At 37.8% G+C, this 25,274-nt stretch overlaps 1 protein-coding gene across 1 annotated transcript in view; it reads right to left on the bottom strand.

The window, feature by feature from the left end:
* The window catches only part of CHN1 (chimerin 1), a 208,006-nt gene that overhangs the window by 149,580 nt on the left and 33,152 nt on the right, over positions 1–25,274 (bottom strand). Inside the window, exons 2-3 of the mRNA XM_052662504.1 lie at positions 9,720–9,758; positions 2,717–2,772 (exon numbers count right to left, since the gene is read on the bottom strand). Of these exons, the coding sequence (XP_052518464.1) occupies positions 2,717–2,772; positions 9,720–9,758 (95 nt within the window). The remainder of the gene's footprint in view (positions 1–2,716; positions 2,773–9,719; positions 9,759–25,274) is intronic.

The following is a 25,274-nucleotide window of genomic DNA, read 5'->3' as shown; positions in this document are numbered from 1 at the left end:
GGAGAGTGAACTGGCCTGGAAATATAATTAAGACCATGTGATTATTCTATTCACATATAACTTTTTATTCAATGTTTTAAATGTCTAATGATAAATCCCTGCTAGACTCAATCATTAGTGAAAAAATCATTACCATTCTTTCTGCATTTTTAGCTACTAGTCTACTGGAAAGAACAATCTTCTCCCCTTTGTTTTCCTCTTTGTATTGGGGAAGGTTTTTCTTTTTTTCCTTAAGTAACATTATAGACTTACAAAATCTCTTTTCATTCAATGTGTTGTAATTCATTACTGTCATTCTTTCTTATGTCAAATTGTCCCAAATTTTGCTTGTAGGAACTCTTCAAGGGAGATCCTATGTGTTTTTGACACATCCTCATCCACCTGCTTTCTGACATAAGATGTTCCCAGACCTCCCACCCCTATATTCTAGAATCAGGCAATTTCTCTAAGGAGCACTGACTCCTTTTAGTAGGAAATAGCACTTGGAAACTAAAATCTGAGTACTGGTTTTATTCATTCTTACTGGAACATTTCTCCTAAGACCTTTCCATGAACTGAGATGGCAAATATATTTTTAAAAATCTATAAGGTCATATTGATACCTCAAATTCAAATTCAATTCCACAGTGTACTTGTCATTTTCCTCGCATTTGTATCTCCTAAAACTTTGGCTGGACTTCCCTGGTGGCTCAGACGGTAAAGCGTCTGTCTACAATGTGGGAGACCCGGGTTCGATCCTTGGGTTGGGAAGATCCCCTGGGCAAGGAAATGGCAATCCACTCCAGTACTATTGCCTGGAAAATCCCATGGACAGAGGAGCCTGGTAGGCTACAGTCCATGGGGTCGCAAAGAGTTGGACACGACTGAGCGAGTTCCCCAAAATCCAATATAACTACTCCTTTGCTCTATCCTATGCTACAACAAGATAACTGCACAATTTCTGAAAAAGCACCAGTAACAACAACAAACCAACTAACTATAGTTAAAACATCTTTTCATAGGTTTCAGATCTTAGGATAGTTCCTTCTACATCTGTAGAGCCAAAACAATACGTTTAAAGCTACTTAATTTGGGGTGATTTGTTGCCATTCAGTTGCTCAGTAGTGTCTGACTCTGTGACCCCATGGACTGTAGCACGCCAGGCTTCTGTGTCCTTCACCATTTCCTGGAGCTTGCTCAAACCCATGTCCATCGAGTCAGTGATGCCATCCAACCATCTCATCCTCTGTCGTCCCCTTCTCCCCCTGCCTTCAATCTATTCCAGCACCAGGGTCTTTTCAAATGAGCTGACGCTTCACATCAGTTGGCCAAATATTGGAGCTTCAGTTTCAGTATCAGTCCTTCCAAGGAATATTCAGGACTGCTTTCCTTTAGGATTGACTGGTTTGATCTCCTTGCATTCCAAGGGATTCTCAAGAGTCTTCTTCAACACCACTGTTGGAAGGCATCAATTCTTCGGCACTCAGCCTTCCTTACAGTCCAACTCTCACATCCATACATGACTACTGGAAAAACTGTAGCTTTGACTATAGGGACCTTTGTCAGCAAAGGGGTGATAACCTTATGGATTTGTTACATTCACTTGTTTCTATTTGTATTCAATTTCAGAGTTTTTTAAATCCTTTCTATTTAATTTCGTTATTTAAATATGTGAGACACTTGCATAGTTCAGAAGTAACACACCATCAGAGAAGTCTCACTTCCACCCTTACCCCTCTACACTGCTCCTCACCCACTCCTTATGGAAAACTATATTTCACTATTATCTGGGTTAACCTTCCCGTGTTTTTCTTTTGCAAAAGTAAGATTTATTTCTCTCTTATTTTCCCTTCTTTATTACCAAATAGGGATCATAATTACTACATATAAATTCTGTATATGGAAATAATCCATATCAGCTCATAGAATTCTTCCTTATTCTTTTTAGTATTGTAATTTATTCAATCAGTTGCCTAGGAACATTTAGATTTTTTTCAACATTCTGCCATTACAAATAATCCTACACTGAAAAACTTTTGAGCATACACTATTTCATATTTTTACAGGCAATTCATCAGAGTTATTCAGAGTAGAATTTGGACTGCTAGGTCAAATGATAAATGTAGATGTTAGACATTACAAAACTACCATATAAAGTTGTAGCATTTCACATTCCCATCAGCAATACATGAGTGCCTATTTCCTCACAGGTTTACCAACTAAGAGTATATTCTAAGCTGCTGAACGTTTGCCAATCTGAAAAGTGAAAATTTTCACTGTATATTTCAATTTGCATTTCTCTTATTAATGAAGTTGAACATCTTTTCATATATTATCATGCCATATATATATCACTTTTGGTGAACTGTCCATGACTTTTGCTTTTTAAAATCATGATTTAAATCTTTTATTGATGGAAAAATTACTTCAATAATGTTACAATGATGCCTTCAAACTCTGTTTTAAGAAGTAAAGATAAAACAATAAGAAATGGAAGAATGTATAAATTCACTGAAAAGAATACTAACATCACTTAAAACTATATTGTCTTATTCTATCCTGTTCCAAATAGTCTATTAAAAAGTGAGAAGACTGTTAAGAAAAATGCATTCAAGTTACAATTTTATGATAAGTAGCATTAACAGTTAATCCCACAAACAACCGCACCACTGAAAAAGGTCAAAGTTTGGGAAACAAATGATTGAGAGACATTTCATAATGGTTTCATTACACCCACCTCATTAGTACAGGTAATTCTCCGAGGATGAGGGGCTTCTTGTTGCAGCTGATATACTGGGAAGTTAGAAAATAAAAGATGTCAGTTTCCCTTATGCAGAACATCTGAATATATTAGGAATCAAAACCTGCCTGCTTTTTAACTTTCATAAGAAAACTGTGGTACAGTCCTATTTGCTATTAAATTAAATTTTGTTATGAAAAAAGTAAAGAAAGTAAGCCAAAGTATATTTAGTGAAAGCCCAGAAGCAAACACAAATAAAAAAATTATAAGCCAAGGAAGTGTTACAATAACTCAATACTGGATATTTGGCTCTGTTCTCCATAATCTGGTCATTTATTTTCCTCAATTTCTATGGACATATTACATAAAGAAATGTCTCTGTTATAAACAAATAATAGTTGTGTATTTTAACAGCACATTATTAAGTGTCAAACTTGAAACTAAAATTAGGATTTATAGGCTAGATGTAACACATACAGTTTTCCCCCCTATTTATCTTGTGAACATATATTTTCAAATATAATCTCTCTTAGAAACAAAGTTTCTGAGCCAAAGTTACCACCACTTATTCAACTAGGGTAAATGCAGCAAAAGAGAATTCAAACACCAAATAGCTAGCCAGAGGATAATTTTTTGGACATCTGAAAATGGACTGGTGAAAAACTCTGTCAATACCATGACCTTCTAAGGGCTTCCCAGGTGGCTCAATGGTAAAGAAATCTGGCTGCCAATGCAGGAGCTGCAGGTTCAATCCGTGGGTCAGGAAGATCCCCTGGAGAAGGAAAGGCAACCCACTCCAGTGTTCTTGCCAGGATAATCCCAGGGACAGAGGAACCTGACTGGCTATATAGTCCATGGGGTTGCAATGAGTCAGACACGATTGAGCACACACACACACACATACGTCCTTCTAAGCCTCACTTCAGGCTTTTTGACTTGACACAAAGAAAAAAACAGAAGAATGTATGGTTATCAGAGAATGTGTTTATGTAGGTCTAAGTTTATCTCTTGGAGAAGATCTGTTTTCTATTTCTACACATATAATCAACATATAACTGAATTTAACAGTATATTTAAATACGTAGACATTTGGTCAATGTAATATCTGGGACAGCATCTGGGATTGTCAAATAATACAAAGCTCACATTTCAAGTGGACATATTATACAGACTCTGCCTTGATGATATTCACAAATAGTGCAAAGATATATTTAAACATATACAGTTAGACTATGTATATGTGTGTGTATGAAAGTGAAAGCCGCTCAGTCATTTCCGACTCTTTGCGACCCCACGGATTATATACAGTCCATGGGATTCTCCAGGCCAGAATACTGGAGTGGACAGCCTTTCCCTTCTCCAGGGGATCTTCCCAATCCAGGTCTCCTGCACTGCATGTGGGTTCTTTACCATCAGAGCCACCAGAGGAGCCTGTGTGTGTATACATACAGTAAATATACTAAGAACACACACAGACACACATCACTGTTCTGTACACTGTTCTGTGTTGCCTTTTATGTAAAGGCAACAAAGTACTGAAATTGCAAATGTGAACTCCGGAACTAGATCACCTGGAATTTGAATGCTGGTGCTCTGCCACTAACACTGCATACTGAGCAGCAGTTTTCATCATTTGAAATGGGGATAACAAGAGTTTCTACTTTACAGATTACTGAAAGGATTAAATACTATATGTAAAAGACTTAAAACAGTCCCCAGCATATGATAAACAACAAAGATTAGCTGTTTTTATATGTAGGTGACTGATACTAATACAGAAAACTCTTTACAATAAATATTTGATTATCACAATGCATCTTCAGGTCATCACCAAAACATAACAACATGGTAATGCTATGATTTAAAAGGTGCTAAGAAGATGGAGCTTTAGTGTTTAAGAATCAAAAAATAAACAAAACACTTCCTCGTTTAATAATGTTTGACATCTACTGATAGAAATGTATTCCTTTGCCTTATTCTCCTTGTTGCAAAAATCCCTAAGAGACAAAATATATTAAAATAGTTTAGATAACCCTATTTTACGGTGAAAGTTGGTTTTTCAAAAATGCTCCTGTGAATATGTCTTTTATGGATTAGAGAGATGATATGAAGGGAATAATTCTGAGATGGGAAGGGAAGAGAGAAAGCAGTGACAATAAATTTGTGTGGCCCACTTAGCGAGAGCACATGTGTATCACCAGCGCATACATGTTGCGTTGCTTCAATTGTGTCCAACTTTGCGACCCTATGGACCATAGGCTCCTCTGTCCATGGAATTCTCCAGGGAAGAATACTGGGGTGAGGTGCCATGCCCTCCTCCAGGGGATCTTCCCAACCCAGGGATGGAACCTGCATCTCCTGGATTTCCCACAATGGCAGGCAGGGTCTTTACCACTGGAGACACGTGTGAAGCCCAGAGATAATTGTGAATCTCCATCCTCCCAAGAGGACCAAAACATGAGTTGCAAAAAGGTCCATTCTTCAGGTCCATTTCTCCCTATTTGTAACTAAGATGTGAAAATTCAGTTCACATTTCTGTTTTGAGCAGTAGTTTTCCTTTGTCAAGAAATGTTTTAGAAAGTAGGGTCACCTATGGAAACTCAATTATGAGAACTGAATAGTCCCCAAGGAGGACATTACAAGTTATCAGAGAAAGTGAAGTGCTGATTTTGAGTAAAAGCACAAAAATACTATAGCATCTGGTTATCATCAGTGATGCAGCTACCTTTTCAATAAGCAAGTATTAAGACAAGCTAGTACGAAAAAGAGTGATAACCTCATTAGAATTTTACTCTTTGCTTCCATCAGAGTTTCAAAGGGTACAGTTCTGTTTGATTGAGAAGAGTAATTTTTAGACAAACACCTCCGCTATTGGCCTGGTACCAGGGTTAGTCTAGCTCTATGACTCATTTTTAATAAAAAAACATATAAAGGGAGGGTTTTTGAATATTGGATATAACTGAATGTAACATAATTCAGGGAATGTTCATCAAAAGGATCATAAAAAATCATAAACTGTAGTTGCTAAGTCACTTCAGTTGTGTCCGACTGTGTGTGACCCCATAGACGGCAGCCCACGAGGCTCCCCCGTCCCTGGAATTCTCCAGGCAAGAACACTGGAGTGGGTTGCCATTTCCTTCTCCAATGTATGAAAGTGAAAAGTGAAAGGGAAGTCGCTCAGTCGTGTCCGACTCTTTGCGACCCCATGGACTGCAGCCTACCAGGCTCCTCCATCCATGGGATTTTCCAGGCAAGAGTACTGGAGTGGGGTGCCATCGCCTTCACAGAAACTGTAATTAATAAAGAATAATTAACTCAGGCCCTTCTAAATTTAGAAGGGTTTTTTTTTTGGTAATTTAACCTGATATATGGGGAAACAGTGTCAGACTTTTATTTTTGGGGGCTCCAAAATCACTGCAGATGGTGATTGCAGCCATGAAATTAAAAGACGCTTACTCCTTGGAAGGAAAGTTATGACCAACCTAGACAGCATATTCAAAAGCAGAGACATTACTTTGCCAACAAAGGTCCATCTAGTCAATGCTATGGTTTTTCCAGTAGTCATGTATGGATGTGAGAGTTGGACTGTGAAGAAGGCTGAGCGCCGAAGAATTGATGCTTTTGAACTGTGGTGTTGGAGAAGGCTCTTGAGAGTCCCTTGGACTGCAAGGAGATCCAACCAGTCCATCCTAAAGGAGATCAGGCCTGGGTGTTCTTTGGAAAGAAAGATGCTAAAGCTGAAACTCCAATACTTTGGCCACCTCATGTGAAGAGTTGACTCATTGGAAAAGACTCTGATGCTGGGAGGGATTGTGGGCAGGAGGAGAAGGGGACGACAGAGGATGAGATGGCTGGATGGCATCACCGACTCGATGGACGTGAGTTTGAGTGAAGTCCGGGAGTTGGTGATGGACAGGGAGGCCTGGCATGCTGCAGCTCACAGGGTAGCAAGAGTCGGACACGACTGAGCAACTGAGCTGAACTGAACTGAAGCTGAAATTCAGCTGACACTTAAATTGCACAATCGTATAATAATTCACCAAATATTAATAGCCAAATTCAAGATGAGAAGATGTATGATTAAAGTACTCAACATTTTTCAATCACCTCAAAAGTGTCAATGTTTATGTACTTCTTACAGAAATTCTTAGTACCTAGAGACAATACACTGTGAATCACGTTCAGAGTCCACAAGCTGGCATCTTGAGGTCAAAATTGGCTTACGTGTGGTTTTTCAGCATCTGTTTTTTAAATTAAAGTTTGTTTTTAACATTTAAAAATTAAAGAGATTTAGCAACAAAAATAAAAGCAAAAGAGAATTCCAGCTCCTCTTGAAACTGTTAGGCCCCTGGTTGATTTCAAGAAAGACATATTGAAAAGCAACAAAACTGCATTTGTTTTAAGAGTTCTCAACTTGGACATCTTGCTAACTCCTACTAAATTATTGGTTTGAATTCGTAAGGTATTAGAATTATGTTCTAACAAGATCAACTGAACCAAAATCAGAATGCACAAATGTTTCTTATAGAATCACAGTGAAAGTAAGTGTCTTATAGAATCACATTATGAAAAGCTGCTCAGACCCCACCAAGCTAAAGACAGAAGAAAAATCCTTAACATGCTGCAACTTTTGACATGAGAATGTAACTAACTGTCCCCTTCAGTTTTATAGATGTAGTACAGAATAGACGTGAACAATCAAAACATTCTGAATAGCTTTCATTCTGCTTGTATCTCCTTATGTGGACAGACATACATGATTTTTTTAAGTCTCAATCCATTTAGATTTTATCACACCATTTTGAGAATTAATTATAAAAATTTAAGTCACAATACAGAGAAGGTAACATATGCATTATGGTTTGTCAGTCCCAAAGATGAACAAACAGAATTTGTTACTTATCAACTCTGAATAAGGCATATATAGGAATTAAACAAAATGTCACAGCTCAATTATTGAGGGTACAGGGCAGGGCCTTTTACCCCAGTAACTTAAAACTTCAATCACTTATGATGATGAAATAAGGGTGTCACAGACTTGTTAGTTCTAAAAAACCTTTCCTATTAAAATGCACAGACTCTAGGACATATGGACTTCTTACAGTATTATTATTAAATACCTTACTGGGGATTATTTACAGTTACCTGGACATCAAACTGTAAAAGTGATTGTGAGTGGCAAAGGCAAAAGAAACAAAAAAAAAAAAAGAATTCAACCCACATCTCCATTTTTTTCTAGAATCAGAATTTTGACAAACATATTTAACAATCTAAACAATCATCATACGAAACAATTACTTCAATATGAGAATGTAATTCTTACATGTTTCTCATTAGTTAAAATGTACACATATACAAATTCTTAGACAACATTATGATTTCATAAAGTAATTTCACATGACTCATTTTAAATATGGGATGGGCCTTTCAGCTTAGCTTTAACAGTTTAATCATAAAATTTCCTTGAATTGGAAGTTTTTGCATTTGATGGTCAGAAAACAAAGTCTATTCTAATAATCTCCTCCTTGTTCTACTGCAAATGATGAGGGGTGGCAGTGTTCTTCAGGCTTGAAGTCACTAAACGAAACTACTAAAACTCAGCATTATCACCAAAATAAAAGGGGAAATATGCCATTTTTAAGACAAACGGTTGCTACTCTAAGACATATGAAGACACAGAAAATACCAATTGCATATACCACATTTAGCAGTCAATATGCTGCAGGGGGAAAAATCACCACCATGATTAAATAACAGTCTGAGGTTTTATAAATGCTCTTACATTAAAATGTGCAAGGCACAAGTCAGAGCAACGGGAATAAAGATAAATTGAAAACCAGAAAATGCAGAGAAAAATTTTAAATAGGCCTCCCGCCAATGAGATTGTATGACAAAATCTTTGTGAGGTAAAGAACATTAGTCATTTTTATTCTTTCTTTGAACTATACTCCCCAGAAACAAAAAGAAAGCAGCAGGGGTGGGAGAAAATACATCCATGGAAATATTTTTAGAGACTGTTCATTTTTGAACATTTTGGGCTTACTATAATTAGCCCAAAGTGGAAACCTATTAAACAATATATTGTTCTGGGAACACAAAACAAATAAGAATCTGAATTACTGCTCTTTCAGTCAGCAAATTTCAACAACTTACAAATATCAAAATACAGAATAACTCAATATTTACAAAGATGCTAATAATCTACATTTAAAGTTTTTTAGATTGCTTATTCGACTCTACACAGCATACAGAAGTTTACAGTACTGGTTTCTAGAATAGCGCATTCATGGATTTTTAAAAAAACAACTATTGTATTAACCTTATTTCCATTTTTAAAAAATCTGAAATAGCTTCTATTTGATGCAACAATATTCTCTAGGAAACAAGGAAGGGAAAATAAAGGACTAAGAACATAGACTCATCAGAAAAAAATTGTACTCTAATGCAAAGTTTAAAGAACAGTATAGAATTCAAATGTCTGTCTCTTATATTTGGGAAGGCAATTCCTAAAAAAAAACAAAAAACTTTTCTTTTGCCTCTTTTTACCCATTCTTTCTAGCAATTTAGCCTCTTGACTTATCATCATTTATTTATTCCTTTTTGATACAAAGAATCAGGATTAGAGAAAAGATTCCTTGAGTTCTCAGTTAGATTCTCCTTGCATTAGTTTTACCAGCCATTGTCAGCAAGCGGTCTCGAGTTCCCTAATACAGAGTTCCATGTGAACTCGGGGATGAGATGCATTCCTAACATGCAAACCATGTACAGGCTTCGTGGAAATGTTCCTGTTTCCCCACAGTTTCTTTTCCTGTGCTAGTCACAAATCTTGTTGTAAATTAATTTTTCAATAGTGGGCACAAAATTGAGTCAATCTTTGTATCTACTGAAGATTAGATTCTAAAATCTAAAAATATCTTAAAACAGTAAAAATATCTTAATATTTTTATGTTACTTATTAAGCACTATAACCCATCCAGTTTAAAATTATTTGTACACTTACAGTAAGATTTCCAAACAGGAGGTCTATATTCATCTGTATCTGAAAGAAAAAACAAATTAATGTTACTTAATATTTGTATTTTAAATGAGTTATTTTAACCATTAATTCATTTAATATATATTTGTTGAGGTCTATTTGTCCTAGGCATTGTGCTAGGCACTAAAGGGTATTTAAAGATTTTTAGTCTTGGTTCCCCCTTCCTTGGAATAAAATTTCACAGAAATGTTTGAAGAAAATTATAGTTATTTATTCAACTGCTTATCACTTGAGAACATCAAGCTTAACTTTCACTGTTTTATCATCACTGAGGTAATAGTCAATAATGTCTCTGGGCTTAACTTTCATTCCACTGCAAGATTCATGAACTCACTGGAATTGTTCACTTTGGGAGGATGCCAGTGAAACTGGTTTTATTAACATTAGGAGAAAAGAACAGCAAGGTATGGACCTTAGTCCTCATACATCCTGGACAATCAAAACCAGGAAATGAGAAACACTTCGGTGAAGGTGAGTGTATCCAGGGAGCTACAAAGAACATGAGGTGAACATGTGCTCCCCAGGCCCATGCACCTCCCTCTGCTCCAATGCGGAGCAGGAGAGTGAAGAGGCAGTGGAAAGTGACGGAAGGACACGCACACGAGGGAGAAAGGAGAGGCGACAGCGCAGCCTGGCATTCTCAGCTGTAAAGCACAGCTGAGGAATCATCTTGCCAGCACGAAGTCATGCCTGCAAGGCCGTGCAGCCAAACCAGCAGACAGCATTCTGGTGTCGGGAGGTGTGGCCAGACACATCACCTGGCTCTGCTGGAATCCAATATAAACCCGTTGAGGAATCTGATCCTAAAAATCATGGTCTCCAAGGAAACAAGGAAATTCACAGGAAGTCTACTGAGAAGGGTGAATCTTGCATACGCAGCTCATGTTAAAATTGTCACAGACTGAAAACATTCAGTCCCCAAATCCCAACCTTTGAAATGCAATCTTACACTTCATTTTTGATGTGTTATCATAAACCACCACTTCAATGCTTTGAATCAGAGGGCTACAGTAAGACTACCAATGATGGGCAAAAGGACATGAGAGGGAAATTCTACATCATGTAGAAATTACTTGGTACCAGGAGAAGTTTTCATGTATGTTTTCTCAAAGAATGAATAAAAGATGACACGAATAAATGGATGAAGGAATGCAGCAAATAGAACTGACTCTCGTTATTCACAGAAGTTGCATCTTACAGCATCACCATACTCAGTGAATTAACCAACTGAACCACTGCTCTTGGGGAACCAAGTTAGGCTCCTGTGAACCTCTGGTCACAATATTTTCATCAGCCAATCAATATATAACTTTGCTTTCTGTGTATTTCTGTTTAAAGATACCTTATTAGTATATATTGTTGGTTCATCAACACTTAACTCACAGCCAACTAAACCTTAACTTATGCTTCAAAGAAGCTTATCTGACATGCATTTTCTCCATAAGACACATCATTGCCTTTTTGCACTTTGGAACACCAGACAGAATTTTGACACTAGGGGCCATTTTAAAAAATAAAATCACCAATAAAAAGCCACAAAAATACAAAAAAAAAAAGTGGCATTAACTAGGTCCTGATAAGCACATTTGTTTACAGTATGAGAGCTGGAACACAGAAGGCAGAGTTGCCTTGCTCAGCCTCAGCTGGGAATATACAGGTCAGGCAACTCAATTTGCCACTCTAAAAAAAAAAAAAAAATTTGCCACTCTATAAATGTTGGCAAATTACCATGAAAGTGTCACAAGTATTTATTTTAAAAGGGTTACAAATAAATGTTAGCAAGTAAGCAAATTTGCAAATACAGAATCAAGAATAAGGAGAATCATCTGTATATGAATGAGTAGTTATTTAGGAAAACTACCATCTCAGGTAAACTCACCTAGCAATGATATAACATTAGGATGAAATATGACCTTAGCACAGTAATATATAGATATATACATATTTACCTAGCTAGGGGGCGGGGGTTAGCATGTGGGTATGTATGTTTGGAAGGTCAATTATACTGATGTTTGTATTAAAAAATAAACTATAAGTAATTGAATTATATTTTTTATATGAGGACAAATTTGCCTCTAAGCATTCAAGTCATTTAATGATTTCACCAATGCCATATGGATCCTGTTAAATTGCCATTCAATCCTAAGCCAGTTTTGGGTTTATTAGGAGAGTGGATGTTCACTCTCCTAGCGTGGATGTTCACTCTCCTAGCATTTGGCCTAAAATATTCATGTGTGTGTCTCAGCCTTCTCACTAGCATCCAAACAGCATAAACTGCAGTGATGAGGCACCTCCCGACCCACCGGTGGAAGACAGCACATGTAGCCAGGAAGAAAAGAAAAAAGGCACTCAACAAGGCTGAGACCCAGGGTAGTAAAGAATTTAACCTTGCACCTAAGAAGAGGTTTAACTTTCACCTTCAGCTCCTAGGAAGTAATTTTATTTGCCTGGGATCCTTGGGCTAGGCAGGGAGTAACAACGTGACTTAGGGTGGGGTTTTAGGTCACAGTGTCAGTCAACTTGGAGACCAAGTTCCACCCTATGCGTTGGCCATCATCATAAAGCCCTCATTAAAAACTCTGAACTCAAGGACTGAGAGAGTGTCCTTGGTTGGAAATCCTCCATGTATCTCATCATACATCAGTGCTGGAAGACAATGCATCCTGACTCCACAGAGGACAAGAGATGCTTGCACTTAGTCCTTCTCCTGGACCCTGACTTAGGTGCTTCTTCCTCTGGTGGATTATAATTTGTATCTTTTCCCTGTAATAAATCATGACTCTCAGTATAACAGTGTTTAGTGAGTCCTGTGAGTCCTTCTGGAGAATTATTAAACCCAAAGGTGATTTGAGGGAACCACCTCCCACTTGCAATTGGGGTCAGAAGTGAGAGAAGTGTTTGGGACTGTCCCCTCTTTGTAGTTGGCCCTAACTCCTTGCAAACCCTGTACAAGGTTGTGCGGATGAGCAGGCAACCCTGGAGATCATTTCCACTTTGGAGATGGTGAGAGAAAAAGAGGCTAATAGTCAAAGTTCTGTCTCTGGGGGATTGTTTACCTGGTCCTAGATAAGATTTCTGGAGGGGAATATCAACCTTAGCTTGCTGTGTGACTTTAGGAAACTTACTACCTCTTTTTTCTTCATGTATAGAGTAATAATATCCTCTAAAATGGGAATAGCAATAACACAGGTTTGTTGGAGGATGAAATTAGGTATCATACATTAAGCATCTTGCACTCAGGAGAACTTTAGTAAATGAGAATCGTCTCCAGCCTTCACCAAAAGTGAAGTTAAAAACATGATGATGTTACCATATTTGCCTCAGGGCATTGTCAATGATTTCACCTATGCATTCTTATTATTTTGATCTTGCCTGTACACCTACTGTATTATAGAAGACATTATTCAAGATGCTACAGATCAGTTTTGTGGCCAAGCGAAATGAGTATTTGGTAAATAACCAAGAAATACTGGGATTTAAGTTTGTGTTTCCTTTAATGCTAAAAGAAGTCCAATCATTAGTGACATTTAAAAACAGAATGTGGGTTTTGAAAGTCTTTTCCGTATAAGCAAGGTGAAAAAGACAGCCTTCAGAGTGGGAGAAAGTAATAGCGAATGAAACTGACAAAGAATTAATCTCAAAAATATACAAACAGCTCATGCAGCTCAATATCAGAAAAATAAATGACCCAATCAAAAAATGGGCCAAAGAACTAAACAGACATTTCTCCAAAGAAGACATACAGATGGCTAACAAACACATGAAAATACGCTCAACATCACTCATTATCAGAGAAATGCAAATCAAAACCACAATGAGGTACCATCTCACACCGGTTACAATGGCTGCTATCAAAAAGTCTACAAACAATAAATGCTGGAAAGGGTGTGGAGAAAAGGGAACCCTCTTACACTGTTGATGGGAATGCAAACTAGTACAGCCACTTTAGAGAACAGTGTGGAGATTCCTTAAAAAACTGGAAATAGAACTGCCTTATGACCCAGCAATCCCACTGCAGGGCATACACACCGAGGAAACCAGAATTGAAAGAGATACGTGTACCCCAATGTTCATCACAGCACTGTGTACAACAGCCAGGACATGGAAGCAACCTAGATGTCCATCAGCAGACGAATGGATAAGAAAGCTGTGGTACATATACACAATGGAGTATTACTCAGCCATTAAAAAGAATACATTTGAATCAGTTCTAATGAGGTGGATGAAACTGGAGCCTATTATATAGAGTGAAGTAGGCCAGAAAGAAAAACACCAATACAGTATACTAACACATATATATGGAATTTAGACAGATGGTAACGATAACCCTGTATGCGAGACAGCAAAAGAGACACAGATGTATAGAACAGACTTTTGGACTCTGTGGGAGAGGGAGAGGATGGGATGATTTGAGAGAATAGCACTGAAACATGTATATTACCATACGTGAAATAGATCGCCAGTTCAAGTTCGATGCATGAAACAGGGCACTCAAAGCTGGCGCACTGGGCCCACCCAGAGGGATGGGGTGGGGAGGGCGGGGGGAGGGGGGTTCGGGAGAGGGGACACATGTGCACCCGTGGCAGATTCATGTCAATGTATGGCAAAAACCACCACAATATTGTAATTAGCCTCCAATTAAAACAAATAAATTAATTTTATTTAAAAAAGTCTTTTCCTAGCAATCTTTTTTCCCAGTGGAAGTGTAAACTGGTGCAAGATTTCTAAAGAACAACTGGCAATACGTATCATGAGCCTTTAAAAGTGTGTGACAAGCATCCGTAAGGCAGAGTAAATGAGATGCTCTCTGAAAAAGAACACTTAAAAATTATGACAGTCTTTCTTATGTCTAGGGGTGGAGATACTAGTTCACCGTGGTATGGACCATTTTGTTTAACAAGTAAAGCAAAGGGTAGGTACCACCATCCTCAGGACTCAGCGGAAAGGGGCTCACTGGGAGGGGAAAGTTGCATGGTTTAGAAAAACATACCTTAGACTCTTAACAAATTAACTGCTAGAGTTGCTGAGACCAATTTTCTAGCATCCTAAATCCTTCTGGAAGGGAAGAAACATTACTCTTATCTTTGATTCCTCAGATTCAAATTTAAGAAGTTCTGTCATAGAAGAAACTTAGAGCCCAAACCAAGTTCTAATGACGGGAAAAGGCAGAAACTCTTCTGAAAGAAAAATGACTTTGAAAATGAATTAATTGAAACTGGTGATCTAGAGTCACGAAATGGGCTTACAGGTTTATTCAGAACAGATACTGGCCCAGCAGGAGGCCAAGGCCAGAAGTGTCTCTGACCTCAGCCTCCTTGACACATGGAACGTTCAGTGTAGGGAGTGTGAACAAATAAACTGCCATCTTGACCTCCAGTTGGGTTCACTCATTTGTGACTCGGGCCAAATCTGACTAAAATGGATATCCTAGTAGCAGTCAGACAAGCAACTATCTACCAAAGGCTGGACTTCAACACTGACAGAAAGTGATAAAGAGAAGGAAGGTAAACAGTGTATAATTATACTTACTGAACTTCTCTTCTGGGTATTTGTAAGAGAACAGGACTACTTTGGGACTGAGTAAGCCTCATGAAGTTCAAACCTGGGGGAGGAGACTGCCTAAAGAGAAAGACACTAAATTTCCTGCTAACTGAGGAAATGAGGAAAAAATATGGGAGTATATTTGTTCCTTCTGCACACTTTTGACCCAGCAGTTCTATTTCTAGGAACTTCTAATAAAATAATTATGTATGTTAGGCAAACATTAATACAGAGGAATATCACTGAAATATTTCTTTTAAAACTAAAAAAACTGGATTCAACCTAATTGCTTAACAATTAGATATTGATGAAATCAATGATGATAGATTATAGTTTGAAGATACTTTGACTACATCAAGATTTCACCTTTAATCAGTTAGAAAGTCTGACAGATATTTTAAATATTTTTAAACTTTTAAACCAGTGGCTCTCAGACTTTTTGATTTCAGAAATGTGGATTCTAGGGAGCTTTCAATTTCTATTGATACTAACCATATTAGTAGAAGTTAAAACAAATTTTAATAGCATATATTTGGCAATTTATTAAAAATAATAAATTGGTTATATTCTAAACATTTTTATGAAAAAACTTTAGTTTTCAAAACAAAACTTGGTTTTACATTTTGCACATCTCTCTACTATCTGGTATAAGTGAAGACAGCTGGTTTCTCCTATCTGCTTCTGTATTCAATCTGTTGTGGCATCACATGCCATGTACAGCTGGAACATCAAACTAGCCACTTGTGAGAGAGGAGAATGAAAAAGGCAAATAATCCATTATTACTATTATTTAAAATAGTTTTGACCTTGTGAAAACTCTGAAAAAACTTGGAGATTTGTAGGAGCCCCTAGAACATGCTTTGAGAACAACTATTTCAAACGATGATTTCGTTGGCATATTTAGGACATGGGGTAAGGTAGGATAAGATACATTTTATCTAATAGAAGAAATATAAAATTTAACTAAGGCAGGAAAAGAGAGGAAATCATTAATTCCTTTAAGGGATCAATGTCCTTTCAGTTTATTCAAAGCAAGTTATCAAGAGCCTTCAGCTACAGGTCTCAAGGGCTCCCATCACCTCCTTTTTATTCTGTCAGAAAATCCACCCAGACCAAGCATTTAAACAGGACAGACTTCATCTCTAGAGCCTGACTGAGAATGACAGCCAGACAACCTATGACTCAGTGACAGCTAATTTTAAAACTACCTTAACAAATTCAGGGACAGCTGCTTAAAATAATCTTAGCATGGTATAGATGAGAGCTTAAATTAAGTACATACCCACAAAATTCATTTTTCCCACTGCCTTTAAGTGTCAGTAATACTTTTCATTCACTATACAAAAGACAATTGTATATAAATATAAAATTATTGATTTTTGTTAAAATGTTAAAATAATTATAAAGTTTATGGCAGAAATGTTAAAATAATCAGAAAGTTTAATTTATTCAGTAAATACATATTACAGAGCTTCTATGAGTAAGAATGTCAGTAGCAGGGTAGGTCCAGATGTAGTTTATGCCTTAAAGGCAATAAGAAAAACAGGATAGATACGATTAGTTACTAATGAAGTAATATAATAAGAGTAATACATAATACTCTTATACATAAGTACAGTTTTATAAACCATCATCTTGTCAAAATGCTTGACAAGACGAGGCTCCAATAAGTATTTGCTGACCTGATGAAAGAATGAAGGAGAAGAAGAATCATTTTTGGCCAGAGTGTCAAGAAAGACAAACCAGAGATGACATCATCTGACAATGGCGCTGAGGACAGAAGATTTTTAAAATATAGGGACCAAGGGAAGGAGACTGGAAATAAAAGAGAGCGTAACATTCTAAACAGAGGGAACACAGTGAATAGGGCACAGAAGCAAGACAGTTCAGATAGTTTTTGAGAAACTGCGAAAATGCAGGGTGGCTAAAATAAAAGACACATTGAGAAAAGCTTGAGACAGGCGCTGGAGGGAAGCTGCGCTGTGTGGTCCAGGAGAGCATCCGTAAGTAATGACCACGTGTTTTCCTCTGCTTTGTGTATTAAATACTCAGATGTCTGAGAGGAACACCATGGAATACCATTTATTGAGTCACAAGGTTAAATGTGCTTATAAATACCCTAATGTTCTGAATTTTTAGATTAACTTAAAACACTATACAACTGAATTAAATATTTATACTCTCTCCAATTAGATCCTATTTAGGTCTCGTACATCTACGATGTCATTGAAAATGACTCACCTTTGAAAATGTAAAAAAAATTATTTAATCTATTACACAGTTTTGTGAATCATTATATGATCGTTATGTCTTATGAATTCTTTGGCTTAGAATAATATTCCACTGATGAAGTTTAAACCTGCTTAACTTTTTATTTTAAAATATAAATAGTTCATTCTAGAACTACAAATTTAAGCTGTTTACTGTTTTAGGCTCAAAGCAAAAAGGCTTTTACAACTTTTTAATAATATGATGAATTTGCTCAACAAAGACTATGTTGCATTTTAAATGAAGTTTAGACTAATGACACATTCACACTCAAAAACTATATGATTAATGTTTTAAAGCATGTTTCAGATTGCCTTTGGTTTGAAAATTAACAATGTAGAATTCTATTTGAAGAAAGATGACACTTATGGATGAGAAAAAGAGCCATTTTTCCCTTGAAATGAAGACTCAACTTTCAACCTACTGGCAAGAGATTTCCTATCCTGTTTTCATCAGAAAATACAATGAATTAATGACTAATCCACACCTGTTGTGTACCAAATTTTGGCATACCAAAATAGCGAGATGCTTGTGACCATAAAACTAATAAAGTGATCTTCTAAAAGAACAAGGGCATAAAATTCACAATAAATACCAAAGAATTACTACAGTTAATATTTGCAAGAGTCATAAGGAAAACTAAACTCTAAAAGAAATATATTTCTTGGAAAACAAAATTTCACAGCAAAAATTTAAAGGCTTATAATAACATTCAACATCCACAATTCTAAGGAGAAAGCTAATAAAAAAGAGCTCTGCTAGGTTTCTAGGTAACTCATACCGACTAAATGTCTTTCCTAGAAGATGCTTCAACACACAATGAGTAAGCATTTTAACTAAAACAATTAATATTCACTCTGCAAAGTCATGGCCAAATCAGGTCAGTTAAATTCACCCTCAGAAGAAACAAAGCCCTTTAAAACTGCTCCAAGTTGAAAAGTGATGTGTCATGATAAAATTCTGATGGAAATAAACTATTTTAAAACCAAAGATAATTGTTTTTAATTCTTCAGAGAATAATGACCCAGAACTGTTAGTACATGAGAAAGGAAAAAAAAAAAAAAAAAAACAACCTCTTAGACTGTGCAACTAGAGTAGTGATATCTAGCTTCATCAAAGATCTCCAAACACAAATACTCAAGTGCAGCACTCAACTCTTCAACCACAGACCCACAGCTTGGGCCAACAAAACCTCCTACATTAAATGTGAGCCAAACTTGGAAATCTCTTTTGAAAACTCAAGCTTGGCCTTTAATTAAAGATCTAAGCAATGTTTCCTCTAACCAACTTGGCAGACCTAGCAAACAAACTACACAAACAAAGCCTTCTGCTTACTCCAATCTTTTCACTATACAGTATTCTTGGAACAAAAAATCTATACACAGGAACTAGGTCATTCAGCTCAATTCAAAGGTAATAAGGGCTGTCATTTTCCAACCTACTATTTCTCCTTCTAGACAAGGCATCTCTCTCTGAAGTTTTCTCTTTAAAAGGTTTGGTCATTTCTCATCATGTTAACCTAACATATTGGCATATTAACAGAAAGTCCTCAGGCTCACTCAACACAAGGTTTCTAAAAAGAACTTTAAGAAGAGACTTAACTCCTATCTAGCTCTCAAGGTGCCCGAATAGCTCCCATCTGGATTTTGTTAGATAAGTAAAAAAACTGACCTTTACTAACATGATATAGTTCCTAAAACCCTCTACCACAAAATGCAGAATACACAAAACTCAACGAATGTGACAGAGTATATGTGATTACTCTGCATCCCACATATCTAAAATTAAACTGCAATAAATCGTTCAAGAAATCCTTGTAATTCTACATCTGTAAGAGAGTATATACCATATGAAATATACATTTTACCAAACACACAAAGAACACACCTGGAGAACCCTTTTTCCAAATTCAACAACTTAAGACTTTTAACCACCTTGAGCACTTGAAATCCCAGATATTAAAAATATAACCATGAAAACTCTTCACAGAATTTTTATTTTTATAAATACAAGATCTAGAAAACACTTTTAGTGGAGATCTTAATTATCTAAGAAGTATAACTCAGTTGTCTCAAACGCCCTCAATTCCTTCAATACCCTCGTTCTTTTCTTAATGGAAAAGTTGCAAACAACATTTCTTCTTGCTATTCATACTTTGGGACAAATCATTCCTGACCCAAAGGTCAGGATTTCCCACTGCTTTAAATATACAGTTTTGTAGCAATATCTCACTAGGATCCTTGCCCTTGGGAAAGGAATCTATCACCATATTCTTAGCCTTAGAATGTGCATTATTTTTTAACACAGATTCACAGAACAGATTCCACAATGCCAGCAAGCAATCTTTCAAAGTCTTGCCTTACATTAATTACTGTTTAGTTTTATCAAGAGGACACTCAGAAAACAGGATACATTAACCCTTAAATTTAACTCTATGGGGGAAAGACAGGTAATGTTTATTACCGATATTTTGATATCATAGATAAGTAAGGTGGGAAAAGGTCACTTCCTCCCTCATTTTATCACTGATAATTTCCAAATATGCTTCTTTTAAACCAGACTTCTCTGGGAAAACCGATCAAAGTCTATCGCTATCTCTCTTTCTCAAACACATACACAAAACGGATTCTGAAGAATACAGAAAAGTTTGCTTGAGATCACAGGATGTGGAGCCAAATGTGGGAAAAGGCAGTTTACAGCTGTAGGAAGAAAACAGAGTCAGATGTGGAAGTAATAATGTGTAAGCCACAAATGAGCACAGTTGGATAATTTTAAGCACATGCTTAGATGTCCCAAGGTATAATAAAACGCTCAGCATGTTTTGATCAACAGTGCTCTGACTGTGCACATGCCAAGATGCAAAAACTCTTTGGAAACAAGAACTTGTGCTTCAAATTAGTAGGTTATCTATGCTTCTCCCTTTGAGAGCAGAACCCAGGACATGAGAGATCTGGGGCTGTGGTCTCTCTTGCCAACAGCTGCAGCCAGCAAGCCCCAAAATGAACATGTACTGGATTTCTTTGTCTCAAAGAAGCTCCTCCTGTGTGGGGACATGAGGAGCAACTAACTGGAAGTACCATAGGAATAAAGATCCACCTTTCTCAATTCCCAAAATCTGAATTCTTTGAAGAGTGAAAATATTTTTATAACTCATTTGGTTGCAAACTCTAATCCAACCTGAACCTAAGAGTGTTTTAATAGCTCTTAATAACTCATTTGATGGCAAAGCCTCACCTGAATGGATGTGAGAATCTTTAGTCATTTACTAGATGGAGTGTGACTCCACTTGTTTCACTGAAGAAATACTACTGTGTGATTAGAGACTGGTGGCTCAGACAGTACTAGGGTGTTATGTATGTATGTAAAAATATAAAATGTATTACCTTTCTAAAATCTGAAAAATTCTGAATTCTAACATACATTTGCTACCAAGAGCTTTGGATAAAGGAATCCAAATCCATTATTAACATCACAGCTAATCATGTTACAACGTGAAGTCAGAATTTGATACTCTCCTGCTGGATTCTCTCCAATGGTTTTCTGTCTTCACAACAGTCTACGACAGCAGTCCCCGACCATGTGGGCACCAGGGACCGGTTTCATGGAAGACAATTTTCCCATGGACTAGGGATGACGGGGATGGTTCAAGTGCATTACATTTACTGTGCACTTTATTTCTATTATTATTACACCAGTTCCACCTCAGGTCATCTGCATTAGATCTCAGGTTGGGGACCCCTGGTCTACAAAACTGCTATGCAAAGAAGACCACAACACTGACATCACCTGGTAAGCCACTAAAAATGCGGAACTTCAGGACCCAACTCTCATCTCTGAATCCGAATCTGCAGTTTCACAAGATCCCCAGGTGATGTGCATGCACCTGAATGCCCAGAAGCACTGACCTCTAAGACCCGAGCTGATCTGTCCTCCTTATTTTATGGAGTTCATTTCCTACTTCTCTCCCCTCCCACCCACTCTTGGACAGTCTCTCTGGTTTCCCTGCCATTCATCAAACACACAAGGAAACTTCCACCTAGCTATTCGCTGGAACTGGAATGCGCTCCCCAAAAGAATCTCTGTTGACTTGCTCCTTTACCTGCTTCAGTTCTTTCCTCAAAAGTCACCCTCTAAGTGATGCCTTCCCTGTCACCCTAACTAAAATGCTCAAATCCCCCTGACAATTTATATTCTCTTCTGTTTTCATTGATTGTCATCGTATTCTTTCTCTTTCAGTTCAGTCGCTCAGTCGTGTCCGGCTCTCTGCGACCCCATGAATCGCAGCACGCCAGGCCTCCCTGTCCATCACCAACTCCCGGACTTCACTCAGACTCACATCCATCGCATCACTGATGCCATCCAGCCATCTCATCCTCTGTCGTCCCCTTCTCCTCCTGCCCCCAATCCCTCCCAGCATCAGAGTCTTTTCCAATGAGTCAACTTTTCGCATGAGGTGGCCAGAGTACTGGAGTTTCAGCTTTAGCATCATTCCTTCCAAAGAACACTCAGGACTGATCTCCTCTAGAATGGACTGGTTGGATCTCCTTGCAGTCCAAGGGACTCTCAAGAGTCTTCTCCAACACCACAGTTCAAAAGCATCAATTCTTCGGCACTCAGCCTTCTTCACAGTCCAACTCTCGCATCCATACATGACTCCTGGAAAAACCATAGCCATGACTAGACGGACCTTTGTTGGCAAAGTAATGTCTCTGCTTTTCAATATGCTATCTAGGTTGGTCATAACTTTCCTTCCAAGGAGTAAGCGTCTTTTAATTTCATGGCTGCAGTCACCATCTGCAGTGATTTTGGAGCCCAAAAAGATAAAGCCTGGCACTGTTTCCACTGTTTCCCCCCATCTATTTCCCATGAAGTGACAGGACCAGATGCCATGATCTTGGTTTTCTGAATGTTGAGCTTTAAGCCAACTTTTTCACTCTCCTCTTTCACTTTCATCAAGAGGCTTTTTAGCTCCTCTTCACTTTCTGCCGTAGGGGTGTTATCATCTGCATATCTGAGGTGATTGATATTTCTCCTGGCAATCTTGATTCCAGCTTGTGCTTCTTCCAGTCCAGCGTTTCTCATGATGTACTCTGCATAGAAGTTAAATAAGCAGGGTGACAATATACAACCTTGATGTACTCCTTTTCCTATTTGGAACCAGTCTGTTGTTCCATGTCCAGTTCTAACTGTTGCTTCCTGACCTGCATATAGGTTTCTCAAGAGGCAGGTCAGGTGATCTGGTATTCCCACCTCTTTCAGAATTGTCCACAGTTTATTGTAAACCACACAGTCAAAGGCTTTGGCATAGTCAATAAAGCAGAAATAGATGTTTTTCTGGAACTCTCTTGCTTTTTCCATGATCCAGCAGATGTTGGCAGTTTGATCTCTGGTTCCTCTGCCTTTTCTAAAACCAGCTTGAACATCTGGAAGTTCACGGTCCACATATTGCTGAAGCCTGGCTTGGAGAATTTTGAGCATTACTTTACTAGTGTGTTAAGATAAATACAATTGTGCGGTAGTTTGAGCATTCTTTGGCATTGCCTTTCTTTGGGATTGGAATGAAAATGGACCTTTTCCAGTCCTGTGGCCACTGCTGAGTTTTCCAAATCCATATCAATACCTAAAACAGTAACATTTTGCCAAATTGTGTTGGTTTTTGTCTCTTTCCACTGGAATGTAAACTTCGAGAAGGCAGGGATTCTTTTGCCTGTTTTTCACACTGTTTTATCCTTAATGCCTAGAACAGCAATTCCTTGTGTGGTCTGTAGACCTCTGTGGATCACGGAGGCTCTTTTAGGGGGTACACAAGGTCAAGACTATTTTCATAATTACACCAAGAAACGTGCCTTTTTCACTGCACTGACGTGTACACTGGTAGTGCCAAAGCTCTGGTGGGTAGAAGGGCTGGTGCTTCAGCACAGAATAATGCAGGGCCACCAAACTACATCACGGTCTTTAAAAAGAATTCAGTTTCACTTGGGAATGTCCCCGAACACTTGCTTCCTCAATCTTGACCCCTGTGTACATGCTTTTGTGAGGAAACGGGAAGTACGCATAGGGTATACCTGCTGCTCCCTGCAGTGTGACGCTGTCTTGAGGAAAAGCACACGTGAGATCATACAAGTTGTGAGCTGGACTAACTGTAATTTTCACAGACACCATTCCACTGGAAAGAATGACTAACAAACTATTCGGACTTGGGCATTAGGCGTCTATTTCTTCAAAATGAACAACGTGAGCTTGTCACTTTGAGGAAAGTAACACAAAAGAGTCATAAAAATCCAAGCCTTCAAATGAAAATGACAGTTTGGGGAAATTGGCGTTAATATTTAAAGACTTCCGTGATGAGATCAAGGGATATTACAGACTGATTTGTTAATACATTGTACAATGAAATCAAGCATGTATCTGCTGATACTTTTTTAAGTTGTTTGTCTTTATATCTGGAGACAAAGAGAGATCATTCTGTTGTTTTTGAGATTGCATCCAAGTACTGCATTTCGGACTCTTTTGTTGACCATGATGGCTACTCCATTTCTTATGAGGGATTCCTGCCCACAGTAGTAGATATAATGGTCATCTGAGTTAAATTCACCCATTCCAGTCCATTTTAGTTTGCCGATTCCTAGACTGTCAACGTTCACCCTTGCCATCTCTTGTTTGACCACTTCCAATTTGCCTTGATTCATGGACCTGACATTCCAGGTTCCTATGCAACATTGCTCTTTACAGCATCGGATCTTGCTTCTATCACCAGTCACATCCACAGCTGGGTATTGTTTTTGCTTTGACTCCATCCCTTCATTCTTTCTGGAGTTACTTCTCCACTGATCTCCAGTAGCATATTGGGCACCTAATGACCTGGGAAGTTCCGCTTTCAGTATCCTATCATTTTGCCTTTTCATACTGTTCATGGGGTTCTCAAGGCAAGAATACTGCAGTGGATTGTCATTCCCTTCATTATCACAGTTATCCAAGTCTATGCCCCAATCAGTAACGTTGAAGAAACTGAAGTTGAACAGTTTTATGAAGACCTACAAGACCTTTTAGAACTAACACCCAAAAAAGATGTCCTCTTCATTATAGGGGACTGGAATGCAAAAGTAGGAAGTCAAGAAACACCTGGAGTAACAGGCAAATTTAGCCTTGGAATGAGGAATGAAGCAGGGCAAAGACTAATAGAATTTTGCCAAGAAAATGCACTGGTCATAGCAAACACCCTCTTCCAACAGCACAAGAGAAGACTCTACACATGGACATCACCAGATGGTCAACACCGAATCAGACTGATTATATTCTTTGCAGCCAAAGATGGAGAAGCTCTATACAGTCAACAAAAAGAAGACCAGGAGCTGACTGTGGCTCAGATCATGAACTCCTTATTACCAAATTCAGACAAATTGAAGAAAGTAGGGAAAACCACTAGACCATTCAGGTATGACCTAAATCAAATCCCTTATGATTATACAGTGGAAGTGAGAAATAGATTTAAGGGCCTAGATCTGATAGATGGAGTGCCTGATGAACTATGGAATGAGATTCGTGACATTGTACAGGAGACAGGGATCAAGACCATCCCCATGGAAAAGAAATACAAAAAAGCAAAATGGCTGTCTGGGGAGGCCTTACAAATAGCTGTGAAAAGAAGAGGCGAAAAGCAAAGGAGAAAAGGAAAGATATAGGCATCTGAATGCAGAGTTCCAAAGAATA

Source organism: Budorcas taxicolor, chromosome 2, assembly GCF_023091745.1.
Source record: "Budorcas taxicolor isolate Tak-1 chromosome 2, Takin1.1, whole genome shotgun sequence".
Classification (NCBI taxonomy): domain Eukaryota; kingdom Metazoa; phylum Chordata; class Mammalia; order Artiodactyla; family Bovidae; genus Budorcas; species Budorcas taxicolor.
The sequence above is the reverse complement of the archived record's forward strand: the minus strand, read 5'-3'. Positions and strand labels throughout refer to the sequence as shown.